This window comes from Erythrolamprus reginae, chromosome 1 (genome assembly GCF_031021105.1).
Source record: "Erythrolamprus reginae isolate rEryReg1 chromosome 1, rEryReg1.hap1, whole genome shotgun sequence".
In the NCBI taxonomy this organism is placed as follows: Eukaryota; Metazoa; Chordata; class Lepidosauria; order Squamata; family Dipsadidae; genus Erythrolamprus; species Erythrolamprus reginae.
Genome location: NC_091950.1, coordinates 130,652,464 through 130,667,014, shown reverse-complemented (window position 1 = coordinate 130,667,014; position 14,551 = coordinate 130,652,464). Strand labels below are relative to the sequence as shown.

The 14,551-nt window shown below is 42.0% G+C and overlaps 1 protein-coding gene across 3 annotated transcripts in view; it reads right to left on the bottom strand.

Annotated features, from left to right (window-relative positions):
* Nucleotides 1-3,946: 3,946 nt before the first annotated feature.
* The window catches only part of DUSP8 (dual specificity phosphatase 8), a 163,805-nt gene continuing 153,200 nt past the window's right edge, over nt 3,947-14,551 (bottom strand). For all 3 annotated transcript variants that reach the window (XM_070765026.1, XM_070765034.1, XM_070765045.1), the window contains 2 exons: nt 13,950-14,073; nt 3,947-12,527 (listed from right to left, as the gene is read on the bottom strand). In XM_070765026.1, coding sequence (XP_070621127.1) covers nt 11,408-12,527; nt 13,950-14,073 — 1,244 coding nt within the window. In that variant the 3' untranslated portion in view covers nt 3,947-11,407. The remainder of the gene's footprint in view (nt 12,528-13,949; nt 14,074-14,551) is intronic.

The window sequence follows — 14,551 nt, the reverse complement described above, 5'->3', positions numbered from 1 at the left end:
GGTTAGGCATTTGTAGAGAGCTTAAGCTTGCAATAAATCTTTGTACTCATTTGAAGTACCTGCATCTCCTGATTTCCCCAGTGTTTGACAGCTTCACAGTGCTTTACAATCCTCTCTAAGCATTTTACAGAGTCAGCATATTGCGCCCAACAATCGGAGTCCTCATTTTACCGACTTCAGAAGGAAGGAAGGCTGAATCAAGCTTGATCCAGTGAGGATCAAACTGCTGGCATCAGCAGAATTAGTCTGTAGTATTGCATTCTAACCACTTTGTCACTATGGCTCTTCCTTTGCTTTCTTTATGCCCATGTGATTATGCAAACTGGTTGCACTGTCTTTGGAATCTTTTTCAAAGAGCCGGGGTGGCACAGTGGTCAGAATGCAGTACTGCAGGTTACTTCAGCTGACTGCTAGCTGCAGTTCGGCAGTTCATATCTCACCGGCTCAAGATTGATTCAGTCTTCCATCCTTCCAAGGTGGGTAAAATGAGGACCCAGGTTATTGGGGCAATATGCTGACTATGTAAACCGCTTAGAGAGGGCTGTAAAAGCTATGTGGAGTGGTATATAAGTCTAAGTGCTAAGTGCTATTGCTATTTTTTGTTGTACATTTGTTGTAACCAATTGTTGTAACCAATTGTTAAAAATACTACCCCCTGCTCGTTTCTAGAAATGGCTTGCAGTTCATAACTTATTAATTTACTAGCATATTCCTGCTGGTGTTGGGTGCTGATTTGTTCTATTCACAGGTCTACATCTTCAGTCTCTTTTTTTCTATATACAGTACACAGATTCTTTTATTTTTTTCAGTATATTTATAACTAATCCATTGCTTCCGGATCAATTGTATTTACTTAAAGTTACTAAAGTTAAAAGAATTGAGATGGCGGTGACATCCAGAAAACTTGTTAGCTTAAAAGAAACCTGAAGGCTGGAACCGATTCCTTACCAAAAGCAAAAGTGGCCTGAAGAATGAGTAATCTGAGATGTACATAGATTACTAGAGTTGGAAGGGACCTTGTAAGGTCATCTAGTCCAACCCCCCTCTCACGCAGGAGTCTCTACATCATTTTAGACAAATGGTCATGCAATCTCCTCTTGAAAGTCCCAAGTGTTAGAATGCTCACAATCTAATCTCCACAGGCAAGCTATTCCACTGGTTTTGCTCTCACTGTCAGAAAGTTTCTCCTTATTTCCAGGTTGAATCTCTCCTTGGTCAGTTTCTATCCATTATTGTTTGGCCTTCTGGTGCCTTGGAAAACAATCTGACCCTCTCCTCTGTGTGGTAGCTCCTCAAGTATTGGGACACTGCTATCATGTCTCCCCTGGGCCTTTTCTTCACCAGAATGGCCATGCCCAGTTCCTGCAACCGCTCTTCGTATATTATAATCTCCGGTCCCCTAATCATCCTGGTTGCTCTCCCCTGCATTTTCTCTAGAGTCTCAATATTTTTTGGGGGGTAGTGTGGTGAACCAAACTGGATGCAGTATTGTAGGTGTGATCTAACTAAGGCTTTATAGAGAGGTATTAGTACCTCCCTATTCCTAGATAGTATCCCTTTGTTCATGCAATTTAGAATTGCATTGGATTTTTTGGCTGCTGCTACACATTGCTGACTTATCTACTAAGACTACACAATCCCTTTCGCAGTCACTGCTGTTGAGTGTGGTTTCACCCAGTTTATACATATATTTTTGGTTTTTCTTACCCAAGTATAGGACTTTACTTTTCTCAGCATTGAATGTCATTTTATCAGATAGGGCCTAGTGTTCAAGTCTGTCAAGATCCATCTGAATTTTGAGCCTGTCCTCTGTGGTGTTAGCTATTCCTGCCAGCTTAGTGTCATCTGCAAATTTGGTTAATTCCCCTTCTGTTCCCTCATCTAGGTCATTTATGAAGATGTTAAAGAGCACTGGGCCTAAGATGGAACCTTGTGGTACCCCACTGCTTACTACTCTCTATGTAGATTTAGACCCATTGAGGACTACTCTTTGTTTATGATTAGTCAGCTAACTATTAATCCATTTGATCCTGCAGCTTTCTATCCCACTTTTTTCTAGCTTACAGAGAAGTAGGTTGTGGTCTATGTAATTGCTTGTACAGTTAGAAATAAAGGTTGACTTTGGAGATAACACAGAAGCCGCATCATTCTTCCTGATGACCTTTGGAGAAGTCAGGATTAGCGACAGGCTTCTCTTCTGATCCATTTTGGTCTCCTGGTAGATTGCAATACCTTCAACCATTGTATTCTTTTGGAATGCTTCCAAGGGATTGGGAAGGGCTACAGTCATACAATAGGGTTCTTGTTATCCCTGCAAGGTAATCTAGAAAAGAAGGACAATCGGAGTATACTGTAGGGTTACGCTAACAGAATTTTGCAAGGTTTTTCTCCCCTCCTTTATTTTATCAGGGAGGATACCTTCTGAAATATTTCCCATGCCACCAGCTTCCCTTCTGTGGACTGAGACATATTTCATATGCCAGTTGTCCCATCTGCAGTTCTCCTGTCTTGAAAGGTAATATCCTCATACTATCAACAGTTCTACTTCTTGTAAGGACAGTTCCAGCCAGTAGTAGTAGTAGAGCTATCTCAAGACCTCTATTTTGTGATAAGCCTCAGAGATCCTTCTTCTCCCTACTTCTTTTCAACACCTAGGTGAAACCCCTGGGAGAAAGCATTTACCAGCAGTCCTTAGCATATTCTGGCAATAATGCTGATGATATCCAGCCCAAGACTAAGCAAGCAACATGGTAGGCATTTATCTCAGTGCCTAGCAACCATCAGAGTTTAGATGAGGAAGAATAGATTCCATCTGAATTCCTCCAAGACGGAGTGGCTCTGGTTTTGAGGTATTAATGATTCCAAGAAAATACCATATTTACTTTAGAATGAAAATATTCTACCCTGTTCAGAGATGGTCTGAAATTTGGAATTCTTCAAGACTTATAGGTCCTGCTTTAAATTCAGACAACAGATGTAGCTAGGAGGGCCTTTACAATTATATTACCTTCATTTTCAGACTGGGAAACTATTTGTCATGGTTATTCACACCCCTAGTCACCTCCTGCTTGGATTACTGTAAACATGTTCAAGATGCAGGGGCCCTTGAAGAACATCTGGAAGCTTGCATAGAATGTATTGACCCAGGTAGATCTCACAGGGTCAACAATCTCCAGATCCCATAGCCGTAAGACCACAATATGTCAGAAGTGGTCTGTTTCCAGTACCAGCCACATTTTGTGGATCTCTCTCCCAGTGGCTCTTCGATCTGTCTCATCTCCCTCCCCCTAAACTTTAGGAAACTCATAAAGGCATTTTTCTTCTGGCTGCCAAAGGAAGAGGCTGTTTTATGACACACAGGTGGAGCCTCCAATGTGCATGATTTATTTATATGGATTTTGGCTTTTATGCATTTGTTGTTAGCTGCCACTCTGGCTAAGAGTGACATACAAGTATAGCAAATCATGTTGTATGTGTGTAGACAAATATAGACATATCAGATGAGTTCAATTCTGAAACAGTTTCCTCCAGGTAAAGGTGTTGAGATACTCCATTTAAATACACTGCTCAAAAAAATAAATGGAACCCTTAAACAATACAATGTAACTCCTAGTAAATCAAACTTCCGTGAAATTAAACTGTCCACTTAGGAAGCAACACTGATTGAAAACAATTTCACATGCTGTTGTGCACATTCAACTTTGTACAGAACAAAATATTCAATGAGAATATTTCATTCATTCAGATCAAGGATATGTTATTTGAGTGTTCCCTTTATTTTTTTGAGCAGTATATATATGCATTTAAAGCTATATAATGCCATGCCTTTTCATTTGATTCTGTGGATGGACATTTAGATTTTAGTGAAACAGTAGCAACCGCAAAGTAGATCTGGTATGTCTGAAATTTGCTGACTTCTTAACAAAAAAGCAAAATTGACACTGACTGTTAAAACATCTATCAGGAATTTATTACAACACATTGTTCCCAAATACAAAAGAAAGGAAAAGAAAGAGAGGGTAAAAGCACTGCTGTTTACAGCCTTCAGTAATAAATAAATAAAGTCAATGCAGGGGCCGAGTGTACCACTCAATCCTGCCAAGCAACATCCAATGTCAGCATTCCTTTAGCAGGCAGAAGGGGCTGTCAGTTTGGTTATCACGAGAGAAGGAAGGGGACAAACTCACAGACCAGATGCAGTGTCATCCCCCCCTGCACACTTTACCTATCCTAGATAATACTCAGAATTCATTCCCAGGACACACAGATCCAAATTACTATTCCTAGAGCAATCCTTCTTTATGAATCGCCCAGAGAACCAAGTCTTCAACTCTCGTTTGAGGATATTCACAGACGAATGGTCTTCAGTTCTGTACCTGCGTCAGAGGCTCAGCATCTCATCGCCCAATTCCCTGTTAATGTTTTACAAGACAGAGGAACTTGCAGAACAAAAATGTGGCTGCCACCGACAAGAGGGATTCTGTGTATGCCTTCTGAGAACGTTGGGTTAAGTTGGTTTCTCTACTCTTTCCAAAAGAATTCTGAGCAACAATAAATAAACACAACATATTGCAACAGAAAATTTGCACCTCCTCTCTGAAATCTCAAAACAGTCTGTTGAATGGCTGTTCTACTGATTCCTACTGAGAATGGCTAGGAAAACATGTGGCAGATAGATGGTTAGAAAGGACTTGGGCATCCTTTGCACACAGCTGTGTTTTGCAATACTGACTTCTATTCATTGAGCAATAAAAGAAAAAAAAGGGGGGGGATCAGTCTCCTAGAGATAGAAGAATCGCCCTTGGGGGTTTCAACCACTCTAGGTTCTACAACAAATTAGAGAGGGACACTTGTTCTGTGTGCAAACTAGCCATAATTGCTTCACTATATTGAAGAAGTCAAGAGAGACTTGCCCATGACATGCAACTATACAGAAAACAGTTGCAGCATTGAATTTTGTTGGAGCAATAATATTAAATACTGTATATTAAATGATAAATATTCCACTGAAATCTATACAACTTTAGAATGGGTCTTTCACGTTGATATCTGAATACTGTTAACATGAAAAAGTCCTTGCTATCAATAAAGGGAGCAGGCCTCTGTATCTCTTCTATCCTGCTAGTCTAATGTAATCACAACACTATGGTGACAGAAAAGTCTATACTACAAAATTGAATTTAACGGGGTTTTATTACAGGATTTTAGAGACTAAACGCCTCCTTTTAATTGCTTTTGGCTTCCATCAAACGTGTTGTTTGTATGATGGCTATTGATACAGAATCGTGACTTGAAAAGATGTTGGGAAATTAGATTTTTCTCCCGAGTGCAAACCATTTTGTCGAGTTCTTAGCACTCATCGAATTTTAATCCCAAGGATGAGGGAAATGGTTGCACTGTCTGCATTAGCTCTGTGTCCAATTTCCCCCATCTAATACCATCCAGATAAGTAGGAATGTAATTCCCCGTCACAGCACCATGGCTATAATTATTGTGGGTGCTGGGATTTGTAGCCCAGTAGAGGGGGAAACTACTGTCAGATGCAAAACATGTGTTCTGTAACTCCTGATGCACACTTTATTTATCTTAAATCATATTAGAGCTTTTGTATTTCTTCCTACAAAACTTTAATGTATCTAGGGAAACTTTAGTGTCTGGCAGAGGTTTTAAGAGAGCATGATATCCCTGAGGGGAGGACTTCTCAACCTCCATCTATGCACTATCTGGCAATCACACATGCCACAGTGTTGACCAGCCTTTGCATACAGTTGGAATCAGAGAAAACAAGAGGGCAGGTGGAGAAGGGGAAAAGCCCATATATATTCACAACAAAGAAACAAAGATCAACATACATAGAAGCAAAATTACATAATAATATAATAATAAATACTTAAATCTATAATCCATACATTGCAATTACAACATTGATAGCTTATTATCATTAGCATTAGGATCCAGAGGAAAGTAGGAAAGATATCCTTTTAAGGGATTGGCATCCAGTAGAGGAGACATGGAAACGGCACATGGGATACAAGAAACAAAGAGGACAGAAATAATAAATAAAACCACAACGGACACATGATAGAAACAGGCAGAAGAGTGAAGAATCACAGCAAAGCCTTCAAAACAAAGCTAACAAAACTTTTTTGTCACAGGGGTGGAAAAAAGGTGCTGCAAGCCAGAAAAATCCCTATGTAAGACCGAGGATGTTAGATAATTTTGTACCCGGTGTGAAGTTAAAGTGACATGCTTCTCTGTCTGTCTCTCTCTCTCTCTCCACATTCTGGACATGAAGAGTTAGCAGCAAGACAATGGTACTGTTAAGAGTCAGCTGCACCCCAAACAAACTGCTTTATGGTTCTCAACTTGGCTTTGGTTAGCATTATACAGTGGTACCTTTACTTAAGAACTTAATTCGTTCCGTGACCAGGTTCTTAAGTAGGAAAGTTTGTAAGTAGAAGCAATTCTTCCCATAGGAATAAATGTAAAAGCAAATAATGCGTGCAAACTCATTAGGAAAGAAATAAAAGCTTGGAATTTGGGTGGGAGGAGGAGGAGGAAGAAGGGGAGGAGGACAGTCACTGACAAAGGAAGAAGGTGAGGTGAGGGGAATTTTAAAAAATCCAAACCTTTAAAGCTTAAAAACAAAAAAAGAGGGACTCTCTGAGACGGCAAGGAGGAGCACGCACCTCCCATACACCCAGTGCGAGGCTGCCTCCCATACATTCTGCCAGAGAGAGAAACTCAGGGGGAATGGCAGGAAACTGGCCGGGCCTTCGTACCGCTCTCAAATTTCCTGGAAAATTTTTCCAGGCTTGGGTTCTTAAGTAGAAAATGGTTCTTAAGAAGAGGCAAAAAAATCTTGAACACCCAGTTCTTATCTCAAAAATTTATTAAGTAGAGGCGTTCTTAGGTAGAGGTACCACTGTATTATAATCACCTTATTTTTTTCCTACAAATATTGAGCCTTTTGTGATTTTGGTTGAGGAAAGTCAACACTGGCATTCTATTCAAGAGTAAGATATGCGAGGGTGCTCCTTATCCTCATTTTAAGCAAGTTTAAAATATATTGGCATCTTGAAAAGTAAGTTATTTCAGAATAATACAGGAATCTGATGTTTCTACGTTACCCCGGTTGTTTATTTTGCTCAGCCTATCTAAACACTCTTGGTGATGGTTATGAATATTTGTCCTAAGTATCGATGAGTGGAATCCAGAAACACCTGGATTAGGCTCATCAAGCCAAACCTAACGGGTTAGTGCTAATTCTACTTTCATCAAACTTTCACAAGATCAAAAATTCCTAAAGTGGAATTTTTCATCTGCACTTCTCCTGATGCAAGCTTTCAGGTGACATGAGGGTTTTGATCTTTTGGCATCTGTGGATACCGTGCAAAACCAGACTCCAAGAAAGCTGCAGCAGAAGATGTTATCTCGCTTTCCTCATAACAATTCAACAGTTTTGGTCTGGGTTTTTTTTAAAAGAGAAAATTATACTGCCAGTGTGAGAACCTAATTGCATCTCTCCAGTCCCACTGTCCAATGCCCCTCTGTATATTACTTGTAAAATAGCATGCAGGTCCACATAAGTCACTCCCAAACTTGCAGCATCTAATCTGAACAGACAGTGGTAAAATAAATACAATGAGGCTCTCTCTACTTTGTGTGTTGGCAAAGTAGACAGCAATTACTATGGTCAGGAAACAGACAACCTGATACAAGAACATGTTATTGCTGCTCCCCTGTGGTTTGCAAAGTCTGAACCTGAGATTGTTATTTTTGTCTTGTGTATTTTTTTTTTGAAAAAAAAACAGCTGAACAAGAAAAGAAATGGGAAAAGAAATGCACTAAAAAGATTCCCCCCCCCTTTTAAAAGCTACACAAACAACCCTGAGGTATTGGCTCAAAACAAACAAACAAACAACCCAGCACATGATACGAAAGGAGCAAATGCAAAATCAGATACACAAAGAAGAAAATGTGCTTTCAGGGAGACAGTTCTGTGCCTTTATTTTAAATAGATGAGCAGCCCCTGCGGTGCCTCCGTTTCATGAACTGAGCTGAATCCTTTGCGGCTCGCCACGAATATGTCCAGAGTAGCCAATAATGAAAATGTGCAACATCCTTCCCACTCTTGTGTTTTGACTGGGATCGTACACTTGTGGCCAATCATTATCTTGACATGCATGTTCATTTGCTTGCCCTAAAGTTCCATTTTGTACCTGTTCAAGGCAATGTAAACAACATTGGCCCTCTGAAATAGAGGCCTTTGACAAATATTTCATACAACACCGGGACTGTAACATTTATCAGGTTAAAGCAGCTCACTTCCACGGAGAGCTTCCACACAAGTAGTTCCCAAGGAAGTGACCCACTGAGGGGGAAACCCTCTACTTGGTTGAGCTCATCTGTACAGTCAGTGGTTCACAAATAATACCCCCTACTCCGCTGGAAATCCAGCAGTGTGTAGTATTTCTCAAACAATCTTCTCCACCAGAAACACATTTGAGTCTGCCTATCGTTCAGTAATGTGTAGCCAATTTTTCCCCTCATCTAAGGCCAGCCCTAGTATCAAGTTGATCGAGCAGGTTGTTTCTACCAGTCAGAAGTGATCTATTTTACATTTGTCATGTTATTAGCATATTTTAACAACTGGGAACAGGTCCAGTTATCCACTTGTGGTGTGAAAAAAAATCCTGAGCTGGCTATGGCCTCTTCTGATTTAAGATAAACCGTACTTTTGGGGGTATAACATGCACTCTTCCCCCCCCCATCCAAAAGTGGGTGGAAATGTTTGTGTGTCTTATCTTATAGAGTGAATGTTGCTGAAGCCCCACCCACCCTTCGGCCTCCACCCTTTGGCCTCTGCTTCTCAGCAATTTGCCTCCTTGCAGCAAACAGCGAACAGCCTGGTCAGCTTCAGCACAGCCTGATTTAGCACGAGCAGCTAATTGGCAGTTGTGTCTGCTTCCAAGAATACTGACTATCAGCAATTCCAGATTGCAGGGATCGCCACCATCGCCACCACATATCACTGGCTCCTCGCCCTCCAATTTCCAACCACTATGCATCCCATTTTTGGCCTCTGCATGCCCCATTTCCAGCCTATCCCAGGCAGAGGGGATAGGCGATGACCAAAAATGGGGCACAGAGAGATTGAAAATGGGGTTCGTGGAGGTGGCGATAGGTGGCAGCGGCGATCCCCGCAGGCTGGAACAGCTGATAGGCAGTATTCCAGGAGGCTGATCCAATTGCCAATCAGCTGCTCATGCTAAATCAGGCTGTGCTGAAGCTGACCAGGATGTTTGCTGCAAGAAGGCAAATTGCTGGGAGGCAGGGTTAGGTTTTTTTCTTGTTTTCCTTCTTAATAACATTCTAGAAGGTAAGATGATGAAAACTGAATTTGGGATGGGCCAGCAAGCATTTCACATTGCACCTAAAATGTTATCTTTCTAGAACTTCATTTCTTGAAAGGCTTTGATGACCTGCTAAATGAACTTTGTCTTTGGACTATTTGTTGACTGACTAATTTGCATTCACTGAAAAATCCCTGATTGATGGGGAATGAATACTTAAAGGAGACAAGAGTTTTTGGAAGGTGAACTGAAGCTAAAATGTTGGTTCTTACAGTAGTAAAAAGATACCGCCTCCTGGCAGCTTCCCTAAAATAGGCCTGAGGATATATAAGAGGTTTTTACTCTAGTACCACAACATAATTTATTCAACATTTCCATGGTCTTAGTTCTCCAAAATTCGCTTCCACCTCCATCTGCTTTCCACAGATGCTGGGTTTAACATTGTTTGAACAAGAGGGCCCATTCAGAGTAGCCTGCCCTTGAGTTTAAGAGCCCACCAGTTTCTCCTAAAATCAATAGGAAATTAAATACTCTGACCTTCTGAAAAGCCCTCCCCACTGAAAACAATACCACCATCACACCTGGGTTTAGATCTAGTGTGCTCCTTTTGTAGATGGCACATATTTAATTGAATATGTAACTCCTATGCAGTCTGCTCCCCTCTTCCTATCCAGGTATCCCTTTTTTAAATATATAGTTAAGCCTACTCTTACAGCCACAACTCTCATTATTATCCCCCGCTCAGACCTAAGAAGGAGAAGGTTTTTATGGCTTTGATTGCAAGGTGTGACAGAATAAGGAAAATAAGGAAGCATTAGGAAGAATTCCTGGCTCAGTTTGAGTTAAAAGATTTTCTCACGTTTTTAAAAAATAAAAAGCTGATGCCCATATACACACAGCCACACACATGTACATCTGCAAACACCCACACCTCTTTTATCTCTTTTGGAGGGTGCCTCCACCACTGATGCAAGCCATTGAAGGAGCCACAGGCCTAAGATATTGCTTTGAAACTCATGTTTCAGATTTAAATATACCATATACATAAAAACAGAGCTGGAGTGCTGCCCCTACATTGTCTGAAAATCATTGCCAGAATGAACAGCTTCAAATAAATTAGAAAGAAAAGTCAAAAATTATTTTGTCTCAATAAAAACTGTAGTAAAACCTTTAAACTTTTTTTCTTTGTGTTTTTTTCTCTCTCTCTTTTTTATATTATATATAATATATATTTATATATGTATAGGACTGCCGAACAGCAGCTTTTAAAGAATACTAGCCAGAGAAACACAAAGGCCCATGCTCAGTATAGGAAGAGGGGAGCCTCGGAAAAGAAACCTCTCCAGGTTTCTGCACCTGAATTTGGGAAAGAGCCACCAATATATTGTCTGACCCTGATGGAACAGAAAGGAAATGCCCCTGCTGTAATGGAAACGGATAGGCAAAAATCTCAATTACTTCCTATACGTTAGATAGGAATGTACTCATTATAATTAGTAATACACCCTTCAAAGAAAAGAACCTGCTTCCCTTGAACTTTTCCTGTTGCAAATCTGCGGATCAAAGAGCAACCATTTTCCTCCAAGAAAACTCTCACCCCTCCCAAGCTTCAAATTCGCCCTAGTTTTTCTTTCAACCCCATCGTAGGACACATGCATTAGCTCTCCACGTTCCCTCTGAAGGGGAAGAGAAAGCACCCTTTGCATGCAAAAGGAAAGAACCCAGTATTTAAAGAGTTAATATGCTCTCCACCTACCCAAGAAAGGGAATGTGATTGTGGTTTGTCGTGGCGGTGGAGGTAGGAACCAAAGGAGGCACTAAGCATGCACCGTTATGTTTCTTGACTTCAGATTCCTTTAGCTTTGCCTTCGTTTTAGTGGGCGTGCCCTTTGGGAATGCACACGGGCACATGAAAAAAAAATGCTCCTACACCCACACCCACCTCCTCCGTGAAATATGTCCCCCATCTTCCTTCTCGTCCTTGCCTCCCTTCCCCTCCCACACCCCCAGATGCACCCACACTTGCTCTCAAATCTCACACAGTGAAAGAGTCAGGACACCTCTATGATCTCCATGCTGCCCGAAAAGCTAGACTGTTTGCTAATTTTGCCCAGGTCTTCCCGAGATCGGCTCTCCGATAAGGTTTCTTCAAATTCCATCTGGCAGCTCCTCCTTTTGAACTGCTTCTCGGCCATGGTGTCCTCGTGCCAGCTGTGCCGCACCTCTCGCTGCTCCCCTCGCTGCTTGTCCCTCAGTCTGATCTCACAGCTTGCCTGGATTGTGCTGCAGCTGAATGAGGAGTAGGTGGTGGCGCTGGCAAAGAGCGTCCCACTGCCGCTGCCTTTGCTGCCCGCTGCCGAGTCTGTGCCGAAGTACCAGGGGTTCTCCGAGGAAGGCGTGCTTGGGGATTCCACGTGCACCCCCCAAGTACCAGCATTGGAGGGGGTGGGGGCTGCCTGTGCCAGCTGCTGCCCTACATTGGGAAGGCTCAGCCGAAGGGTCTGCTTGAGATTGTCCTCCATGCTGGTGCTTTTGTGCATGGCGCACATCCCACTGAAATTAAGGCTCAGCCCATGGGCAGGGGAGCCTGCTTGGTGCCTGTGCTTCCGTCGTTGTCGTACTTTGGCCTCTAGGATGAAGTCAGGTCCGCTAGACCAGTCAGAACCGTCTGGGAGAGGAGAGAACTGACACGTACCATTGGGGCCTGAAGGGCTGTCCAACTTACAAAGCTTGGGAGTTTCCCCTACTTCGGTAGGAACCGGGATCTCCTGCCTTTGAGTAGGACTGTAGGCTGACTTGATGTCCAGAGAAAAAGAACGCTTGAGTCGGTTGGTGTCTTGGATGCGATCAGAAGATAAATGCAGACCGTTGAGTCCTTGCTGCAATGCCATGGGTGAGACCACCTTTGAAATCCCTAGTGATTGCTCAGAGTCAATGGAGGATGTTTCCAAGATTGTGCTTTTTAATACCTCCTCAGTCTTTTCTGAGAGAGATAGAGTCTGGGGTCTATTACCTTCACAAGTCTCAAAGTATTCTTGCTGGGACTCCCCTTCCCCTTTCTCTCCTTGGGCCTTCAAAGCCTTGAGTAGCTTCAAACTTCTCTCATACTCTAGGAGTTGACCTAAGAAGTTGAAATTGGGCGATATGGAGGGACGTCTGTCTTTGACAAACCTGTCGAAGAAAGCAAAGAGCCATGATTATTACAGGGCATGTATATTTTATAGATCTTGAAAGCATTAGCAAGATTTTCTACATCTAATCAACAAGCCATGGTTGTAAAAGATTCTTAAAAACTCTCAAATTCAAAGCAAAACTAGGAACTAATTATATTAGTCTTTCCCACAGGCCCATGGCTTTAAAAAGTAGAGATATATTTAAGGATCTCTTCTTGTTCAATAGCAATTCAATTATTACCTAGTCCCACAAATTTCAAGGATTCAGCAAGGTGGCTATGTATTCTATATGGTGATTCCATATCCAAATATAAGCCCTTTCTGTGCAGAGCAGCAGTTCCAAAACTGGGTGGTACCGTCCCCTGGGGAGCAGTGGGAAGACTTAGGAGAGTGCTAAGAGGCAATGGGGCAACAGGGGGCGTTAAGAGGGGCCAGGAGAGCAGCTGGTCTCTTTAGGGAAAAAAGGTTAGCAGAATTTTATTAATTGCTTGAGAAGAGTTTCTGTATTTTCAAGCTTTCCCCCCCCTGAAAATACCAGCTGACAGACACACAGAGCTGTTCAACTCCAGTAAGATGCTTGTCTCAAGGTGGGATGCAGTTTGGGGGTGACAGGTCGGGTGGAGCAAAACGGGGGCTGGGTGGGCCATGAGACTTTCGAACAAGCGGGAAGCAAAGCTTTGGAGAGGAGAAGTTGCAAACAATAGTTAACTGCTGTAGAGTCCCCGAGAGCTGCCACATGCTTGTAACCCTGCAGTGAGAAAAAAGCTGCGCGCCCAAAGGGATGTAGAGTTGAGTTCGATTTCCTTAAAGTCATGGACAGTCCCTTCAACATGCAGGCAATGGTTGCAAAGGGCAGAGTCGGAAGGGAACAGAGGTAATAGATAAACCTCCTGACCCATTAAGAGCAGGCCTTAAAGTAACAGGGCTGTTCCCTAGAATTGCCTCCTTGCTCAGTGATTGTTAAAACTGCTTTGTAAATACTGTTTAATAGAGTATTACTTTCTTTTTTTGTGCAGTGTGCACAAAATGACTAAATTTATATATGAATGATCCCAAATGATCAAAGATTGGGAGCCAATCAGCAAGTTAAATTGAAGTGGCTATCACAAGCCTGGCAGTTACATAAATCACCGTCTAAGCTCACACTAAGAAAGAATTAGAACTTCACAAAAATCTGTTTCCTCAATGGCATAATATTTATGGTGTTGTTTTCTTTTTATGTGCCTCCACTTTTCTTTTTGTGGTGGGATATGTAGAGAAAACAAGGCTTCACTCCAAAAATAGCTATCAAAAAAATAAAATAAAATAAAACATATCCTAAGGAGCTTATGAGGATTGGGTGGGAGGGACGAACCGGCCAACCAACTTCTCTCCTTGGAAAGGAAAAAGAACCATTATCTTCTTCTGGAAATCCACTTACCTGTAGGCATCATCCGAAGACATGCCCATGGTCTTCATGATGTATGCAATTGCAATGGTGGCCGATCGGGAAATCCCTGCCAAGCAGTGCACAATCACCTGGCAGCTAGAAACCTTGGCTTTATCTGCAGGACAAGAAGAGAAAGGTCACCTTCAAACCCAGAAACCTTTAAAGACTCCCAAGACTCAGTTTAGATTTGGTGAAGTAAAAGCAACTCCAAGAAAAGCTTATCATACCGAATCTAAAATCTTAAAATGTGTCAGAAACTTCTTTTGTTGTTTTTGTTGCTACAGACTAACATTTCTCTTCCTTGGAGACCAGAAAGAAGCAGCAATAAACTATATGAACAAGGTACAGTGGTACCTCTACTTAATTCGTTCCGTGACCAGGTTATTAAGTAGAAAAGTTTGCAAGTAGAAGTAATTTTTCCCATAGGAAGCAATGTAAAAGCAAATAATGCGTGCAAAACCATTAGGAAAGAAATAAAAGCTTGGAATTTGGGTGGGAGGAGGAGGAGGAAGAAAAGGAGGAGGACAGAGCGAAGGGAGCGTTTCTTTTCTCTGGGCACTTGCAGAGGTTTATTCCCTCTCCGAGCACACAGA